The sequence below is a fragment of the Corvus brachyrhynchos genome, unplaced genomic scaffold (assembly GCF_000691975.1).
Source record: "Corvus brachyrhynchos isolate BGI_N302 unplaced genomic scaffold, ASM69197v1 scaffold285, whole genome shotgun sequence".
NCBI classification, from domain to species: Eukaryota; Metazoa; Chordata; class Aves; order Passeriformes; family Corvidae; genus Corvus; species Corvus brachyrhynchos.
The window spans coordinates 674,124-691,684 of record NW_008238323.1 but is presented as its reverse complement, the minus strand read 5'-3'; the positions used below and the strand labels follow the sequence as shown (position 1 = coordinate 691,684).

The window sequence follows — 17,561 nt, the reverse complement described above, 5'->3', positions numbered from 1 at the left end:
TAAGCAAAGGAGCTGGAGAGAGGGACCAGAAATAACAGAGTAAAACAGCAAGAAACAGCTTGTGCAAAGAGCGTGAGGACCTCAGAGTGAGGCTGACATGGTTTTGGCACAGAGTTTGGGACAAATTGCTGGTGAAGGATACACAGCTCACAGAGGAACGAGCAAGTTGCCCGCAAACTTTGAAAGAAAAAAAACATCTTCCTGCATTTCAACACTCCTCTGTTGTCAATAATCACTGGTGAAACCCATCCTCGCCCAGGGCAGGCTCCTGCAAAGAATCCATCCCAGTGGCACTGCCTTGTTAGCTCAAGTTCTGCTAAACCACAACAAAAGCAAAACTTAATATTTAGCTTTTAATCAAAAGGATAAAATACTATCATAATGCAAATGTGTAAAAAAACTGAATGAAGCTCACAAATACTCCCTGAATTCTGATGTTTCCTATCTTGGGAAGTCAAACCCTTCAATCTTAACATGTTTTTAAAAGACTTATGTTTTTGTGGCAAAGGTACTAATCTTCTTTGGGTTATATTTCAAAAGAACAAAAGTAAGACAGGCTTCCAGTATTTTCAGGCTATGTCAGCATTTTAGAGAACTCTGAATGGCTATTTTTGATATGTAGTTGATGACTAAAATTAAAAATATCTACTTTAATAATGGTACTTATCTCTTGGTGTTATTTGCCTTCAAACAATATAGAAATGGAGAACTTCTCTTTTGGATCTTGAGAGCACAATAGCCCAACGAGACAGTCAGGTACCCAACATGTACCCCAACAAAGTAAGAAAACAGAAAAGCAAAAAGAAAAAATAAAAGAAGATTAATTATATACAGGACATCCTAAAAAAGGCATTTGCTTGTTAGCTCCAGATCATGAATAAAACCAAAAAGCATCCAGTATTACATTCCCTCATGGCAAGCTCCAACCTCTGTAGCAGAGAGTCTAACACTTTTCCTACTAATCTAGTCAAACACAAAAATATAACAGCTCAGCATCATATTAAGGAAGAGTAGCCTTTTCCTTTGAAAGAGCTTTAATTATCTTCTACACTTAAATAACAGAGCTGAATTTAAAATAAAAATTAAAATTAACAGATTTCAACTCCTTGTCCAATGGAAAGTAAAATGAACCAGAAAAAATAAACTGGGTGAATAGTATTAAATGAGTTTCAGGTTTTAGTACATGTTTTAAAACCAACTGAGCATATGACTGGACGAATAGAAAACCCCCAGATCTTAGGGCAAATAAACAAGGCTGAGAGATGGTGTCTTCCTGATACTCTGAAAATTAATTTTCTCACTAATTATTTGGGCAGCTGGTCTAAGGAAATAGAAAACAACTGCAAAGACTGCTTAAGAAGAAGAGTAAGAAGAAACTCCACAAGTTGCTGTGAATTATTTTTTTCCTAGTCATGCTGAGCACTGAAAGGCTTCTCCATGAAGGAACATAACCCACTCTAAAGAGCTCTCTCTCCAGTCTGGCTTCCATATTAACAGAGATTAAAAGGCATGTCTAATCCAGGATTAGACAACCCCTCATCAGGAATATCTGATCCCTGTCCAGATAAAACAGTGTATGGAGAGCCTTGCCCTGTGCTGAGTCTAATCCTGGCTGTGCAAGGTACCCAGACGTGTGGTATGACTGGCACAGGGGACCTGGCTTGGCCACCTCCAGCTCAGGCATTGCCAAGGTTTGTATTAAAACACCACTGAAATTTCTAAACAAAAACTCTTTTCTATAGTGATTTCCAAAACTGCCTTTAATCATAGACTCATGGAATGGTTTGGTTGGGAAGGTTAAAGGTCATCCAGTGCCAGCTCTCTGCCGTGAGCAGGGACACCTTCCACTGTCCCAGGCTGCTCCAAGCGCCATCCAACCTGACCTGGGACACTTCCACGGATGGGGCAGCCACAGCTGCTCTGGACAACCTGTGCCAGGGCCTCACCACTCCCACAGTGAAGAATTTCTTCCTAGAGATCAATTTTCCGTGAGAAACTTACACTTTCTTTTGTTTTCTAAACAGTAAACTTACAAGGTATTGCCAGAGATTAAAAGTACTACAAGATTAGAATGATTTAGAAACATTTTTCATTTAAAGGCAATATTTTAGGTTTTGGAGATTAAGATTGTGAGGGAACAACCAGAGAGTCTGTTATTTCACCCAACTATTGTTTTCAATTGGGCTGCAAGGCTGAAGTAACAAAGTATTTCCCTTTACAGCATGCCAACAGCAAAGCTATCAAGGGCAAGATGTTTCCTCCACTTGGATTCTGTCAGCAGATGCTGAAGTGCCGTGAGGCCTGCGGCAGCCCAGGCAGTGCTGCTGCCTAAGGAACATGACAGCTCCTCTCCTTCTCCTCCAGCTAAAAATAACAGTACAACACGTTGCTGCCTCCTCTGCCTGCAACTGCAAAGGTCAGCTCTGCAAGACAGAAGAAAAAAATCACTTGGCACAAAATGAATATGTCGTGAACCTGTATTTGTCAATTTTGTTTCCCTTGAAAAATGATTGAAAGAAACACTTTGAGCATTTTATTTCCAGCCACGTTCACCACTGGGAGAGTAATATGGTGTACTGATGGCACAGCAAATGGAGAAGAAAACAAGAAAACAAACCTCTAGTTGTAAAGTACCACAAGATTAGCACTTCAACTAAGTAGCTTCCATAGGGAAACATAAATCACAGCTACATTTGGTATCCAGTAGTCATACTGGAGCAAACAGGAGTCAAAGCCAACCATACTGATTTAAAAAGGGGTGAAACAGCTTTGGGTGATTCAATAGAAAATCAAGAGGGTAATCAGCAGACTTCAAGTACTGTATTTTTCAGAATTGCTTTGAAGTGAGGAGCATGTTCAAGGACACATGAGCTTTTCCAGGTATTCTGCTCTCCACTCCTAGGGTGTAGGAGTGAGGAGAAAAAAACAGGCTAAAAGATCCCCCAAAGCAAACAAACAACAACAAAAAAAAACCCCAACCCAAACCCACCAAAACCCCCAAATCCTTAGATTTAGCCAGGCTTTGGTAATCAGCAGGATCAAGGTTTTTTTAAGGGCATTTTAAGGAAAGCCATAAAAACTTAGTTCTTAAGTCCTGCAGGTCTTACAATAGGGGTTGCTATATGCCAGAGCAAAGACAACTTGATTGATTTTAAGATCTAGCAGGGAAATGTCTCTGGAGAATTAAACTCCTTGTAGGAAACTGCATCAATCGAGTCCTTTGCATCACTAAGCCATTGCTCCCTGATGACCTCCTGATGTCTATTAGACTACTTTGCAAACAAAATTCTAGCAGCTCCTAGTTAGGCCTGTTCCACCACCTGGTATCAGTCGTTCGCTCGTAGGAAATATGAGCAGTGAAAGCCAAGGAGTTCTCACTGTGGCCATGAACCAAATACATCTTTAGGAATGATAAGCGAAGATTCTCCACCAAATTCCTGACATATCTGAGGTGGCTGAACAAATTATAGACCACCTCTGAAGTGGAGGCATATAGACAGCTCCCAGCTGAAATACTTCTGCACAAGGCCAGAAGAAGAACCATAGCATTCCTCTCTGTTCACCATCCAGAAGAATATCCCATTTTAGCTAAACAAGATGCACTATCTCCTGCTAAAATGGCTTTCTAAAATGAAAAGTCAAGTAATGGGAAACAGAAGGTATTTTGATTCCAGTTTCTTCTGCACAGCATTAATGGTTCCCATATGTTCCAAATCAGCTGGCAATTGTGATTTTTAGATGATTTATAAAAACACAGAGGCAAATAAATAGTTTTCAACAAAAAGTGTTCAATACACTGATGATTCTTACACATTCACCTGTTTTTGCCTCAATGATGAAGCACACAGAGATTATGTACTATCTCCAGAGTAATCTGAATGGTCCAAATCCTGAGGAACAGCCCAGAGTTACTGGCCAGGTCTGTACTGAAGGTAGCCTGGGCAATTCCTAGTCTGGTCTGAGCTCTGGTGGGGCTGCAGAGGCATCCCCACATCTACCTGTGCCTATAGACCTATGCTGGTCTGTCCTCTGCCCCAGTGCCATGATTCCAAACGTCTGCTATCCAAAGGTCTCCAATGCTGAAGTGCCTGAAAACCTATCACAGTGCTTCATTATTACTAACCTTGGAAAAGTCCTCCCTTATGACCTGCAAACCCACAAGTATGTGAAAGAGATTATTCCATTTCCCTTCACTGCAGCATTTTATTTGAAAAATACCACATCACTTCAGCCTTCCTTTGGCAAATCAGCACCTTCAGCTCTTATTCCTACCTGGAATTTCTTTCATGGTGCCAGCTGAGCATGAGCCGAGGGGTGCCCAGATGGGCAATGGCCCCTGGGCTGTCCCAGCCAGGGTGTGGCCACAGCCCCAGGGCAGGGCCCGTCCCCTGTGCTGGCACTGCTGAGGCACCTCCAGTGCTGGGGACAGCTCTGGGCCCCTCCGGACAAGAGAAACATGGAGGGGCTGGAGGGCGTCTAGGGCTGAGTGTGATGCTGGGTGTGGGGATGAGGATCTGGGTGTCCCATGAGGGATGTGGGGGGCTCAGCCTGGAGCAAAGGAGGCTCAGGGGGGACCTTGTGGCTCTGCACAAGTCCCTGACAGGAGGGGGGAGCCGGGGGGGTCGGGCTCTGCTCGCAGGGAACAGGGACAGGAGGAGAGGGAACGGCCTCAGGCTGGGCCAGGGGAGGGTCAGTTTGGATACTGGGGAAAATTCCTTCATGGAAAGGCTGTACAGCTGCCCAGGGCAGTGGTGGAGTTCCCATCCCTGGAGGGATTTAAAAGACATTTACTGGGGACTTGGGTTAGTGATGGTCTTGGCAGTGCTGGGGTAATGGCTGGACTCCATGGTCTTGAAAGTCTTTTTCAACTAAATGATTCTGAGATTCTAAACCCAGAGTAATCCAACTAAGATGTCACCAGTGTGAGTAGGCTTAGAGAACACCTCTGGGTTATTCTTTGCTTGCATACACACAGAATTGCAGCAGATACCTTTTTCTATTTGCACTGTCAACCACTCATTATTACATCCCCAGTACATTCTCCAATTAATTCTTCATCAAATTTTTAGCCTTTTCACCTCTTCCATGCTTCCTTTTGGCTGATGAGTACATTATGTGCAACAGAGTAAAAATAATAAGCATTTAAGTCTTTATATGTCGTATCTATTTTATACATTCTTGACAAGGCAAACTGGCAACTGTTCTGGTGCCCAAAACTCATTACAGATTTTACATGCTCTGTGTTTTGGTGTGATTTCTGTAGTATGAACCATTATCACACTGTCTCTTAGTATTTCTCTATGAAATACAAATCTGGACTGCAGTTTACAGTCGGAGAATCTTTCATCAATTGGGGGCAGAATTTGCTGGAGCAGGGGGATGTCAGAGTGACAAAGTGCATAACAGGCACCCCCTGCTCACGTGAATCTCTAGAGCTATCTGATGATTTGAATGGCAGAATCCCAGAATGGTTTGGGTTGGAAGGGACCTTTAAAGACCATCTAGTCCAATCCCAATGCACCTTCCACTATCCCAAGTTGCTCCAAGCCCCATCCAACCTGGCCTGGAACACTTCTAAGGATGGGGCAGCCACAGCTGCTCTGGGCACCCTGTGCCAGGGCCTTACCACTCTCACAGCCAGGAACTCCTTCCCAATATCCCATCTATCCCTGCCCTCTGGCAATGGGAAACCACTGCCCCTTGTCCTGTCACTAAATGCCATTGTCAAAAATTACACTTCTGGTTCCACTGTAGCATGGGTGCAGATAATCCAAACCTACTCTGCTGTTTATGACCAGACAAAGTACCAAGAGAGGGAGTCAGGATGTAGCAGAGCCCCTGCAGACATGGGGAGCTTCAGAAAAGTAGTTTTTCATGACCACTCTTCCATTACCAAAAGTTGCAACATTTACCATTTCCATCTACAGTTTACACAATTTGGGCCACAAAATTCCATTGATCACAACAGCTTGAAACCCAAAATAGCTCTCCAACACACAGGAAATTGGTGGCTCCGTCCTCTTCTGAATAACTAGCCTTGGTCACACGAAAAACCTGGCCAGCTCACTATTCTGTCTGAAAGCAGGCCGGGATGGATGTTAAAGTAAGAATGTAAGAGCAAGTCAAGAACAGGGAGATCTTCCCAAAGGTATATCCTCCCAGCTTCCAGCAACATACAGTTTAGAAATTTATTGAGCCAGACCTTTAGGGTTTTTTTCTCTGACTCCTTTTAGAGCACAGCTACATTCCAGACATCCACAGTGTCCCATACAGCTGTGAGGACAGAGCTCCCAGCTCCACCACTGCAGAGAAAATCCTGGTAAGTTCTTGGAGACAGAAACTCATTTTGTTTCTTCTCAGATCTTGCCCACATAGTTCCCAGACAAGCTCCCTGCAATGTGTGCAGTAAAACTAACATGATTTGCCACTGTTTCAAGGGACAGCAAGACCAGTTAGAACATTCTGGCTGCAGCACACAAGACAAAGACTGGTTCTGTATGGTGCTGCCAAAACTGTGTATGAAGTGCAGGACGTGACAGGGTAGACAAGGAGTCAGATGAATCTCATCTTTTATTCAGATCTACAAGCCTGACAGCTCTTACCACTTGCCAGATGGTGACAGGTACATTTAAAAAAAAAAATTAAAAAAATTCTTTTTTTGACATCCTTGCTTCTCTAACAAAGGAGCTATTTAAAAATTCAACGTGCTCCCTTGGAAAGCTTTAAATAGTTTCTGAATGTAACTGGCATTATGCTGTAACCCAATATTAAATAGTTTTGGGGAGGAATTGTTTAAATTGTTGAGGAAAACCTACATTTAAGTGTTACAAAGGAAAGGACGTGCTGCTGTCTGTGGGAGGCACAGGGCTGCAAGCAGAAGGATCTGGCCACCACCAGCTATCCTGGATGTGGGCAAGTAACCAGGGAAGGTCCCTATCTCAGTCAGGAATGTAGACAACTGTTATCTTCAGTGCACCATATCCTCTTTACACAACCTGAAGACATATTGTTCTAATCATGCAGACAGTATCATGCTGCCTGTAGTCTGCAGCTGCTGAAAGTTTGGAGAGTTTTGAGCTTCAAGTCCTCCACTCCCCAAACTCTTGCATGACCAGAAACTGTGAAGTGAGAACAGAAGAGGAAGGAATAGGTACAGAGCAGGATTTCAGTTCCACATTTAAAATTACTTTCCTTTATGGGCAATCAGGTATCTGTCAATCTTCTGTAATTAAAAGCAAATCAAAACAGAAATTCGGAAGATTATTAGACACATTAATGTGTTATTCACTGCATCCAGAGACTCAGCACCCTGCTCAGCCCTCCCTTCCAGTATTTTGCATCCAGTGATCATAGTGTGGCTTCAAGCATTGCTCAGCTCTGCAAATATTGACTATAAGACAGAGAAACATTTGTAATGCTTCAGATTTTTCTAGCAGAAGCTCAGGCTCTCCATATGAACATTAAAACTACAATCAGATGCAGAAATAAGTAACAACTGTTTCCCAAAGTCATACTCTGCGGAGAGTCACACTGGTAACAGCTTCTCATCCACAGCTATTTTCTTCTGTTTTCTTCTAAAATGTTTCCTTACACAACCAGAAGGTTGCTATGAAGAGAACACCTGGCAAGTGAAAACAACACACATCCAGATACAGCTAGGGAATAAGGCAGCTGAATGCCTGCTCCTTAGTTATTTAAAAGTAATTCCGTGTAATCGTTAATAGGCTGGTGGTAGGAATAAGAGAAAAGAAAAAGGACTGTTTGATGATGCAAATTAGCTTTTGCTCCCCTGAAAGGCAGGTTTCTAACACGGAGCAGTCAAGAGAAGCTGACACTGTCCTCCCTTTGGAGGGTGAAAGAGGTGTCACAGCTTGGGAACCTCTTACCAGAGGCATCTCAAAATCCCTCTGATGGTCCTGAGTTAAAGATGTGGGAAAGGGATGTTAAAGAAATTAGAGGGTTGGAACTAAATGATCTTTGAGGTCCCTTCCAACCCAAAGCACTCTGTGTTTCTATGTTGCCCAGAAGTCATCACAGTGCAGGCCCAGAAAACAGAAAAGAAAAATTCAACATTTTAAAACAAACTGATAAGAGGTGATGAATATTTCCCACCTCTCAAGAGTAAAAAGAGATCACAAAATGACGTGTAACCATCCTTGAAGTCACGTATCACTCACCAGGTCTATATTTTGCATGATGTCCTGGAAGGAGGGGTGAGTGCGAAACTGCTCGAACAGATCCCGCTTGTAGAGCAGCGCATACACCAGGTTGGGGTTGTGATGGAGGGAGTTGGTCAGGCAGGAGTTGATGATCTCCAGCATCATTCGGATCACTTCCTCGATCACGTTCAGGTCTTGCGCCTTTAAGAAAGGAGTAAAAGGTCAGTGTGTCCTTTTCCACTGTAAAATATTGAGTAATAATGGCAGTGTACAGGTAATTATTACTAATAAAGCTATTAGCTGGTTAATGTCTCGATGGTGAGCAAATCCATGTGTCTGGAAAGAAATTTGTTTTCTCCAGTAATCACCAAAATTTTAATTGAAATGCATCCTACTAGTACTCAGCCTCACAGTTTGATTCTCCCAACAGGAGCCATGACATAAAGCATTACCATATTGTAATCAGCCAAATTCACTAAAGGTTAAGTGAACACAGTCTTTTCAACCTTTCCCATTCTAAGTAAAAGCACGTCAGCATATAATCAATTTATTACGTTTTCTGTTGAGCCCCTATGCAGGAAGGAGGGATAGTGAATAGAGAGAAAAAATATGAGAGAAATAAAAAGCAGTGGGTGAAAGAGAAAAGCAAAGGCAGGAGAAGGACAACTGACTGGATCAAACACCATTGCACCTTGAACATCTGCCACTGCTATCAGACTTTTTCTCTTTGACTATTTTTTTAAATTATTTTCTTGGCATTGAAGAACACTTGTAATAAATGAAAAAAGGAATCTCCTTTTACAGCGCACTAAGCCTTCACACTACGATAAACTTGTAGAGCTTTTCATTTTGTCAGCGCATTTGACAAATCACTCCTGATGATTCTGAAACTCAAACTTCCTAAGCTGAACAAGCTGGCATGCGAACTCCTGCCAGCTGTCTGGATTTCCCTCCTTGAGCTCCACATCAGGATATCTCCAATATGGTTATTCAGACTGGAAAGCTGTCTGTCCTACCTTGGAATAGGTAAAAAAGGGCAATTCTTCCTTGTTTGTATCATGAGGTTCTCTCCATCACATCAAAAACTAGACTGTGAGACTTTACAGGTCTGGCAAGAATGTGAACCACACCATACCAGCCTGAGTTTTTCTGCTGGGTATGAACAATGAAAATACCGACATTTCCTCTTGCTGACTGCCCACCAAGTTCATTTTCTGAGTTATCACAAGGCATTTAAATTCTTCATAACAAGGCAGTAGTTACAACAGTGTTTTGGTGGGCTGTCATTCAATCAGTGCACAGTTATTTTCTACTATTAAGTAGCACTGTAGGAACTGTCATGTGGCAGATGCATGCTCTCACTGAGGCAGAAGAGAACACAGGAACTTTCATTCTCCTGTTTAGACTCATAAAGAGCAAAATTCTTCGCTACCACTTTGCTTTTGCTGCTTTCAGTGCAAAGAAAGGCGCATTTCTTCCTAAAAGTGTAGATCACAGAATCCCAGAATGGTTTGGGTTGGAGGGAACCTTAAAGCTCATCCAGTGCCACTCCCTGCCATGGGCAGGGACACCTTCCACTGTCCCACATTGCTCCAAGCCCTGTCCAACCTGGCCTTGGACACTGCCAGGGATCCAGGGGCAGCCACAGCTGCTCTGGGCACCCTGGGCCAGGGCCTGCCCACCCTCACAGACAGCAATTCCTGCCCAATATCCCATCCAGCCCTGCCCTCTGGCACTGGGAAGCCATTCCCTGTGTCCTGTCCCTCCATGCCTTGTCCCCAGTCTCCCTCCTAGATGTGGCCCTGCAGAAGGCAGCACCATTCCCCTAACCTGCTCCTCCATTTCTTTTGTGACACTGAGGACCATGGAGAAGTGAGATCCCATCCTTATTCCCACACTTCAGTCTGGTTATCCCCAACACTTACCTTCTACATGTACAAGGGAGATTTAAGTGGAAATCTTTGGGAACTCTTGTTTGAAGAGGTATATCTGGTGCATGCATTCCAGTAAAACTCCTTCTTTAGCAATGATACTTGATGTGGAGGACACAGATTTTCTTCTGAATGTATCTCCTATTCTTTAATGACTTTGCCACCGAAATTAGCATTGTAGTAGCTAACAATGATAGCAGAAACCCCTACAAAGCTGATTACTGTCAGTGGGATCACATTCTTCTATGACAGAAATAATCTTTACTTTCAAAACACAGGTGGTTCCTCTGCCTGTAGTTATCTAGTTATTGTGCTATGAAACAGCATCCCAGCTAGGTGTTGTGAAGGGTATGCAATGGAAAATATTAGACAAAAATAGAAATAACTACTTCAGCTGGGATCTGAAGAAAAAATCTGAAGAAAAATTAGACCTGTCTAACTCACCTGCGGAGTGGTGCTTGCCTATCAACTCAGATTTACTTCAGAATATGATGTATTATGGTGTATTTTGAAAAGCTCTGAGAGCACTGGAACAATTCTTTCCCCAATGCAACAGCATGAGCTGGTGACCAAGACACTATCCTAAAACACAGACTACATGACTTTCACAGAAATATTATGATTCAGATCAAGTGAGATCTATTCAGTTAGCAGAAAGGTAACAAACCACACAACTACTTTTCAAAAACTAAATATTTTTTAATAAAAGGTGTTCACCTTAAACCCCATGCATCAGCTAATTGAAACAGAAAGTATTGTTAACCATCTTCCAACAGGTTGGAGACACTGCTGTGCTCAGCTTCAAACAATGAAAAGGTTCAGAGGTTATTGCACAGTAATTAAATTTAACATTTTTGAGAGCTGATGGACAGAATCAACTGTCTGTATTTCAGCTACCACATTCCAGGTGAAGAATCTGGGACCTCCATGAAGAAAAGTAGGAGATACAGTGAAGATTTTTACTCACAACTGACTACACAGAAAAGAATTTTTAAGAAGAATGATCTCCATAAAAGACAGAGAAGTGGCACTGAATCCCTGTACTGCACATACATTATCAGGAAAACTGTCTGCTCCTATAATTAGAGATTGAATCATTTCTAAGGGTTTAAAAGTTTTCAAAACAAAGGAAAAAACAAGCACAAATCCAAGGACAGCATTTGGACAAGACAGTGGAGTAATGCTGATAAAATGCCATGTGGTTTTGTTGCTCTGTATAATCAGTATCAAGCTATGGCCCCTCTTCATCCAGACATGGCATCAAGACAGGTATAAATAAATTAACAAAAACATTTTGTTGTTGCAGTTTATCACCCTGTGTATTACTTTCAGAGCAGCTGAACACAGCTGAAACACTGAATGTGTGTGGCCAAGCAAGGACTAACCCATCATCCTCAGCAGCTTTGCAAGACCATTTTTTTTTTACTGGATTAGCTGTTATATGAAAAGAAAAGTCAGATATTGATTTGTGAAATGCAGATACATTTCAATCTAATGAACAGTACACTTAAATGAGAGGAGTTAAAAGTTTCCTGTTGCTTACAATTGACAAATTCAGTGTGGCACTCACATACAAAATTATTACAGTATTCCTTTACAAAACACGGCTCAAATAATGCCTCTGCCAACACTGATATGTACCAGTCCTCCCCCACCTATTTTTTTAGTTTATTGTCATGGAAATAATTACAACCATCATTAAAAAGAAAGGTGGAAGCTAAAAGCTTGGTACCAACTCTGTGAGACTGAAATCATGCCTGCAAAGGGGATTGGAATGTAGGCACAGCACTCATGTTACTGTGGGTAATTCTAGGTAGTCACCTCATGTTACTTCTCAGGAGAGAAATTAAATGTCGTGCTTTTTTGCAAAGATTCTAACTTTTAAGGCAAACCCAGAGATGTTTGGTCATGTTCTAGATGCACAAGGAATAAACAAGGCAGCAACAGCCAAAAGAGAGCCAGGTACATGTCTGGGTAGTCTTTTGTTAAAAGGTAAAAACAAGTAATCATGCCAGAGAAAAGAGAATGGAAATAAGCTAAGAGGATGCGGGGGAAAACACGATGAATGAGAACATTATCTGGGGAAAAACAATTTGAGTTTGATAAACACTATCAAGGAACACACAAAAGTTCAAAGCCAAGGCAAACGATGGGCAGAGCTGGATGTTCCTGGATCTGACCATCCTGGAATATTGTTGCTTTCCTTATTGCAATACAATTAATAATTAGCGTGGTATCCACCTGGGCAAAGACTTTCACAGAATTCAATGCTTACATCCTGATGTGTAAAACCACTTGAAAAGTATATGGCTTTTAAATATCAAGAGAAGTCAAGCAGCCTAACCACAAACCCCCAGGCATTTGCTTACAGTTCAGTTCCTTACAGTGTATTTACCCATCAAAAAACAAATCACTGTCAGCAGAGGATGCAAAAACTCAGTGTCACCAAAAACCTGTTTAATTTATGGTCCCCATCTTCTGGTTCCCACAATGGAACATTCTGAGTGTTCATCCTTTTAATTCAATTTGACGTTGAATTTATTTTAATTATTGTGAAGATAAAAAAATGATTTTAAAAGTTCTATTATGAATGAATGCAAATCTCCAGCCTCTAAATGTTACCAGTTCTGAGTAGATAAAGGGAGGCATGTCCTTGTGTAATTCAGTTTAAGGTTGCATAACCATCCCTCGTGGTTTGTACTGTCTATTATAAACAGAGACAAAATTATTCAGCTTTCTGCTTTATTTCCTTCAAAGTTAGTTTACATGGAAAATAATAGCTAGTTGAAAAATCAGAATTTTGGTGACTTGTGATGCTATGAAATGGCATCAATAAGCAAAGGTGGACATGAGTCTCTCTTCCATGATGAAATTAGCCCCTTGACTAGCCCAGCCCATCTTTTGACCCTCAGGTCCTGGGTCCAGGCTGGAAGTCAAGCACTGTCCTTTTTCACAGTGGTACCCAGGGTATTGTACAGCACAGATGGTGACAGATTTCTTAATGATTTTTTGCATTTTTGATCATTAACCCAGGAAGATATGCTGCACACTCAGCTACAGCTGGGATAGGGTGCCCAGAGAAGCTGTGGCTGCCCCTGGATCCCTGGAAGTGTCCAAGGCCAGGCTGGATGGGCTTGGAGCCACCTGGAATAGTGGAAAATGTCCCTGCCCACAGCAGAGGGTAGAACAAGATGAGCCTTAAGGTCCCTTCCAACCCAAACATTCAGAGATCCCATTCCATGATTCTAAGAAGCACCACTGAACAAACTTCAGTCTCATATCATGTCCACACGACAATTACATACTTCAGACTATGTATTACAGATATGATTATATATTTCTTTATTGCAAGCTGGAATTTACTTAAGTGTAATAATTTGGTTTTCCCCCCTTTTATCTGGGTGTACAGTAAACCTAAACGCAAAGTAACGAATAACTGTACGCCTAAAGAGGTCTACTTTCCAACTTTTTTACAAATTGGAGATCTAACAGAGCAACTTTTCCTTTGTGGCAAGATCCATATGAATGGTGTTATGCGTCGTATGACAATGGGTACAGACACCCAGGTCACTGATGTGTACTAAAAAAAGCTGCATTTCTCACTGTGCATTCACATCACAGCAATTTTCCAGCCAAATTATACTTTCAGCTAAATAACTGCTAATTATACAGTCAGCACAATAAGCAGGAAGAAGCTTGTCTGCCTAAAAAAAGCGAAACCTGAGCAGGGATTGGTGAGGTAGTATGCTACAACTGCACAATGTAAATAGGGTAAAAGAAAATAAAAGGAAAAGGCACACTGTGCTGAAGTCTTAATTCAAAGAAACCTGCAAAATAAAGTGGAAATGTCAAACATAATTGCAGAAGAAATACTTGATGGAAATGCAGGCTGAAAAAAAGAACATGTCCAACCACAATTCTGAACTTAACTGCTTATGACAATGAATGGCTTTTAGGGAGTGGGAACTTGCTGTCAGGAATAAAATGCTTTGACATTTGAGTTTTCAAAAGTGCAAGTTGCTTTGTGTCAAACCTTGGTGGCTTTAGCTCACTTTGACCGACACTGCTGGTCCCTCTCCAGTGGAGCCAGGAGCGCACACAGTGTGCAGAAGCTGTGAAGCAGCTACTTAAAACAGCTGGACATGCTGTAATAGTTTCCTTCCCACTAACTCCACAATTCACAGAAGGAAAACCATCTCCAACTCACCACTCTCCCTGTTAGTTGCGAGTGACCCCTTAAGGACATGTGCTCCCTTTGCCCCTCTTTGAAACTCAGAGAATCCCAGGATGGTTTGGGTGGGAAGGGACCTTAAAGCCCATCTTGTTCCACCCCCTGCCATGGGCAGGGACACTTTCTCCTATCCCAGGTTGCTCAGAGCTCTGTACAGCCTGGCCTTGGACACTGCCAGGGATCCAGGGCCGCCACAGCTGCTCTGGGCACCCTGGGCCAGGGCCTGCCCACCCTCACAGACAGCAATTCCTTCCCAAGATCCCATCCAGCCCTGCCCTCTGGCACTGGGAAGCCATTCCCTGGGTCCTGGCCCTCCATGCCTTGTCCCCAGTCCCTCTGCAGCTCTCCTGGAGCCCCTTTAGGAACTGGAATATCAGGGGGTGCTGCACCATGTCTGTGTTGCTGTGAGACCACCCATCATATTCAGAGCAGAGGCTGAAGGCCTCATTTGGATGTAAGAATAGAGAAAAGGTGAGGGTGGAGGTTGCATACGCAACCGTAATTATGGCTGTTCTCCTTTCTGAGCCCCTGTCCATGATGACTCACTATAGCTCTTCATCTGTAATATTTTCAGTGAGATTCAACAATTTGCGAACATAAATCATAAAAAATAATAGTCATAAACAACTATTTCCTTCATGACGCAGCTATGACTATAAAGGCAATTTTGTCAGCAATGGAAAAAAAAGGATACGTACCCTGCACAATTAACAAATATCAAAAGGACTAAGAACGCCAAATTAACCCCAAACGGACAAGTTCTGCCATTTTTTTTGCCAGAGAGAAACCAGCAAGAAAAATTTGGTGAACTGTTCCAGATCCATAAGCTGCAGCCACAAAAAGTATAGCTGAACAGACAATTTCAGTCCATTTTACATCACTTTTTTTTTTTATCTGGCTTTGTACATGCTAAAGAATACTTCAATAAATTATGGTTTTAGACATTCAGTAGTTACTTCTTCTGTCAGTAACACAGCTATTCCAGATTTCAGGGTGGTACTCCTCAATCTTTTGAGAGGAATAGACAATAGATGCTCCAGTGAATTTCACCTTGATAACATAATTTATCAGCATCGACAATTATAATGATGTAAATTTCCCTTTTGTCTTTATAGAGGAATATCTATAGTTAAATATTTCAAATAATTTACTTTATTTTTAGTTAGTTTAAGAGAAGCATATGTATCTTGTTTGTATTAGCTTTGGGGAGATTCCAAGAGAGCTGTCTGAATTTCCTGCACTTTCAGCAGAAAATAAAACCTTCAACAAAATAAACTCGCTCTGCCAAAGGAGTGGAAGAACGGAGGGGAATGAAGGAAGCGCACAAGAAAGCTGTTCTTACCCTCAGTGAGCAAAGCAACTTCAAAGCCAAGCCTTTGGTAACCAGAATCTTATCTTCATCTCTTTTACTGGCAATACTCTTTGGCTGTTCTATGTCAAACTTGGACAACTTTTGGTAAAGTAGGTATTACATGAAAAAATGCAGGGCCTATAGTGAGTATAACCTCAAGAATTAACCCTGGCATCTCTGGTCACTGCTTAGAAATGAAAGCAGAGCTGTCACACCAGAGCAAAGTTTGTTGCCAGACACTTTGCTAAATAAACTGTCCCTCCTGACACTCTTCCTCTGCCTTCCCAAATAACTGGCAAGCTGAGAGTGCAGGTCTTCAGCCATGCCGAGACAGCCCATGCAGGAACACATTTCCCACGAGGAACACGGCGTTTGCAGCCTGTATCCCGATGCCAACAGCCACCACAGCCCACGACAGTGCTACACTGGAGGAAATGCTGTGGTGTGTGCCACGTCCCAGGAGCAGTCTGCTCCAAGGGAAAACACACCACAGGACACCTGCCAAGGCAGCAAGCCCAACCGCTTTGATGCTCCAAAACCCTGTTTGCCTGACTTGCACTGGCCCAGGAAATACCAAGCCACACAAATATATCCCAGAGAAGGTGCAGATGCTTCACTGGTACTTCTTACATGACTTCACCACACCATGTTTATTATCCAGCTGACCTACAGCTAATCCACAGCTCATCTCCGGGTCACTCCTTCACCTTCATCTCTTCTTCCATCCATGCTCTTCCTGTCTTTGAAATTCCAATCCTAAACCACTTCACTTTGAAATACTTTAACTTATCCTCCACCTCCCTCAAAGTCAGGCTCCAGCATCAATCAAAAATTATTATAAAATGGCCCAGATTCCCTCAGTGCTTTACTGATTCTTGGTGATGTTTCACTCTCATAGCCCTGCATCTATTTTACCTGTTTACTGAGGATTTTACAATTCCCAGAATCCCAGAATCCCCAAATGGTTTGGTTTGGAAGGCCCATTGGCAGGGATGCCTTCCACTAGACCAGGCTGGTCCAAGCCTCCCCATGAATCAAATCAAATAAACTGATTTTCACCCCAACTAGCTTAAAAAAAGTAAATTATTCTGGAAGACATCTACTCAAGCTTCAGAGGTCAAGCTTCAGAGGCCGGTCTAAGCCCACCAAGAAGCTCCAGCATAAGAGGATCCACCACAAAGCCCAAAATACCTGACAGTCACCAGCTGGGAACTCAAGCACTCCCCAGACAGTATTTCCAAACCACATGCAACAGTGACAACAAAATGCAAACAGTATTTAGTAAAACTGAACCCAGTCATCGTCTAAGATTCCACAAAACCTGGGAAGCAACTGCTACTAGGAAGATGACAACATTCCTACTAAGAAAATTGAAACTGTGAATCTGTATTTTGTCATACTATGCTTGAAATACTAATGAGGTTTTCTTGCTGTTGAAAGGAAATGAAGATTTCTCCATTTATCCTTGAAACTAAGCAGTACTCCCTAGAGGTATGGGAAGATTTTGTTTAGTTTGACTGGTAGAACAGGAAAGGACAAGTCCCATATGCAACCCCAACTCCACCATACAAAGGTAAATAGATCACCATGATACAGGCTTTAATTAACAGAACCAATCTACCTTGAGGAGAGCCCAAGGACTTTAAAGACATTCCTCAAGTGAAAAATTTATGATTCCAGCCCTACACATTCAGCTTAGCTGCAAAATGTCACCAGCAAAACTCTTTGGAGAAGTTATACAGCAATTGGTGCTGCAGGAACTGAAACCTTGATACTTACCATGAATGATAACCATCACAGGATGGTTTGGGTTGGAAAGGACCTCAGAGACCACCTCGTTCCACTCCCCCTGCCACGGCAGGGGGGTCGTCCCCTCGCCCAGGGCCTCC

General features: G+C 42.4%; 1 protein-coding gene across 12 annotated transcripts in view; it reads right to left on the bottom strand.

The window, feature by feature from the left end:
* The window catches only part of DYM (dymeclin), a 224,476-nt gene that overhangs the window by 59,082 nt on the left and 147,833 nt on the right, over positions 1-17,561 (bottom strand). For all 12 annotated transcript variants that reach the window (XM_017734321.1, XM_017734324.1, XM_017734328.1 and 9 more), the window contains one exon: positions 8,178-8,360. In XM_017734321.1, coding sequence (XP_017589810.1) covers positions 8,178-8,360 — 183 coding nt within the window. The remainder of the gene's footprint in view (positions 1-8,177; positions 8,361-17,561) is intronic.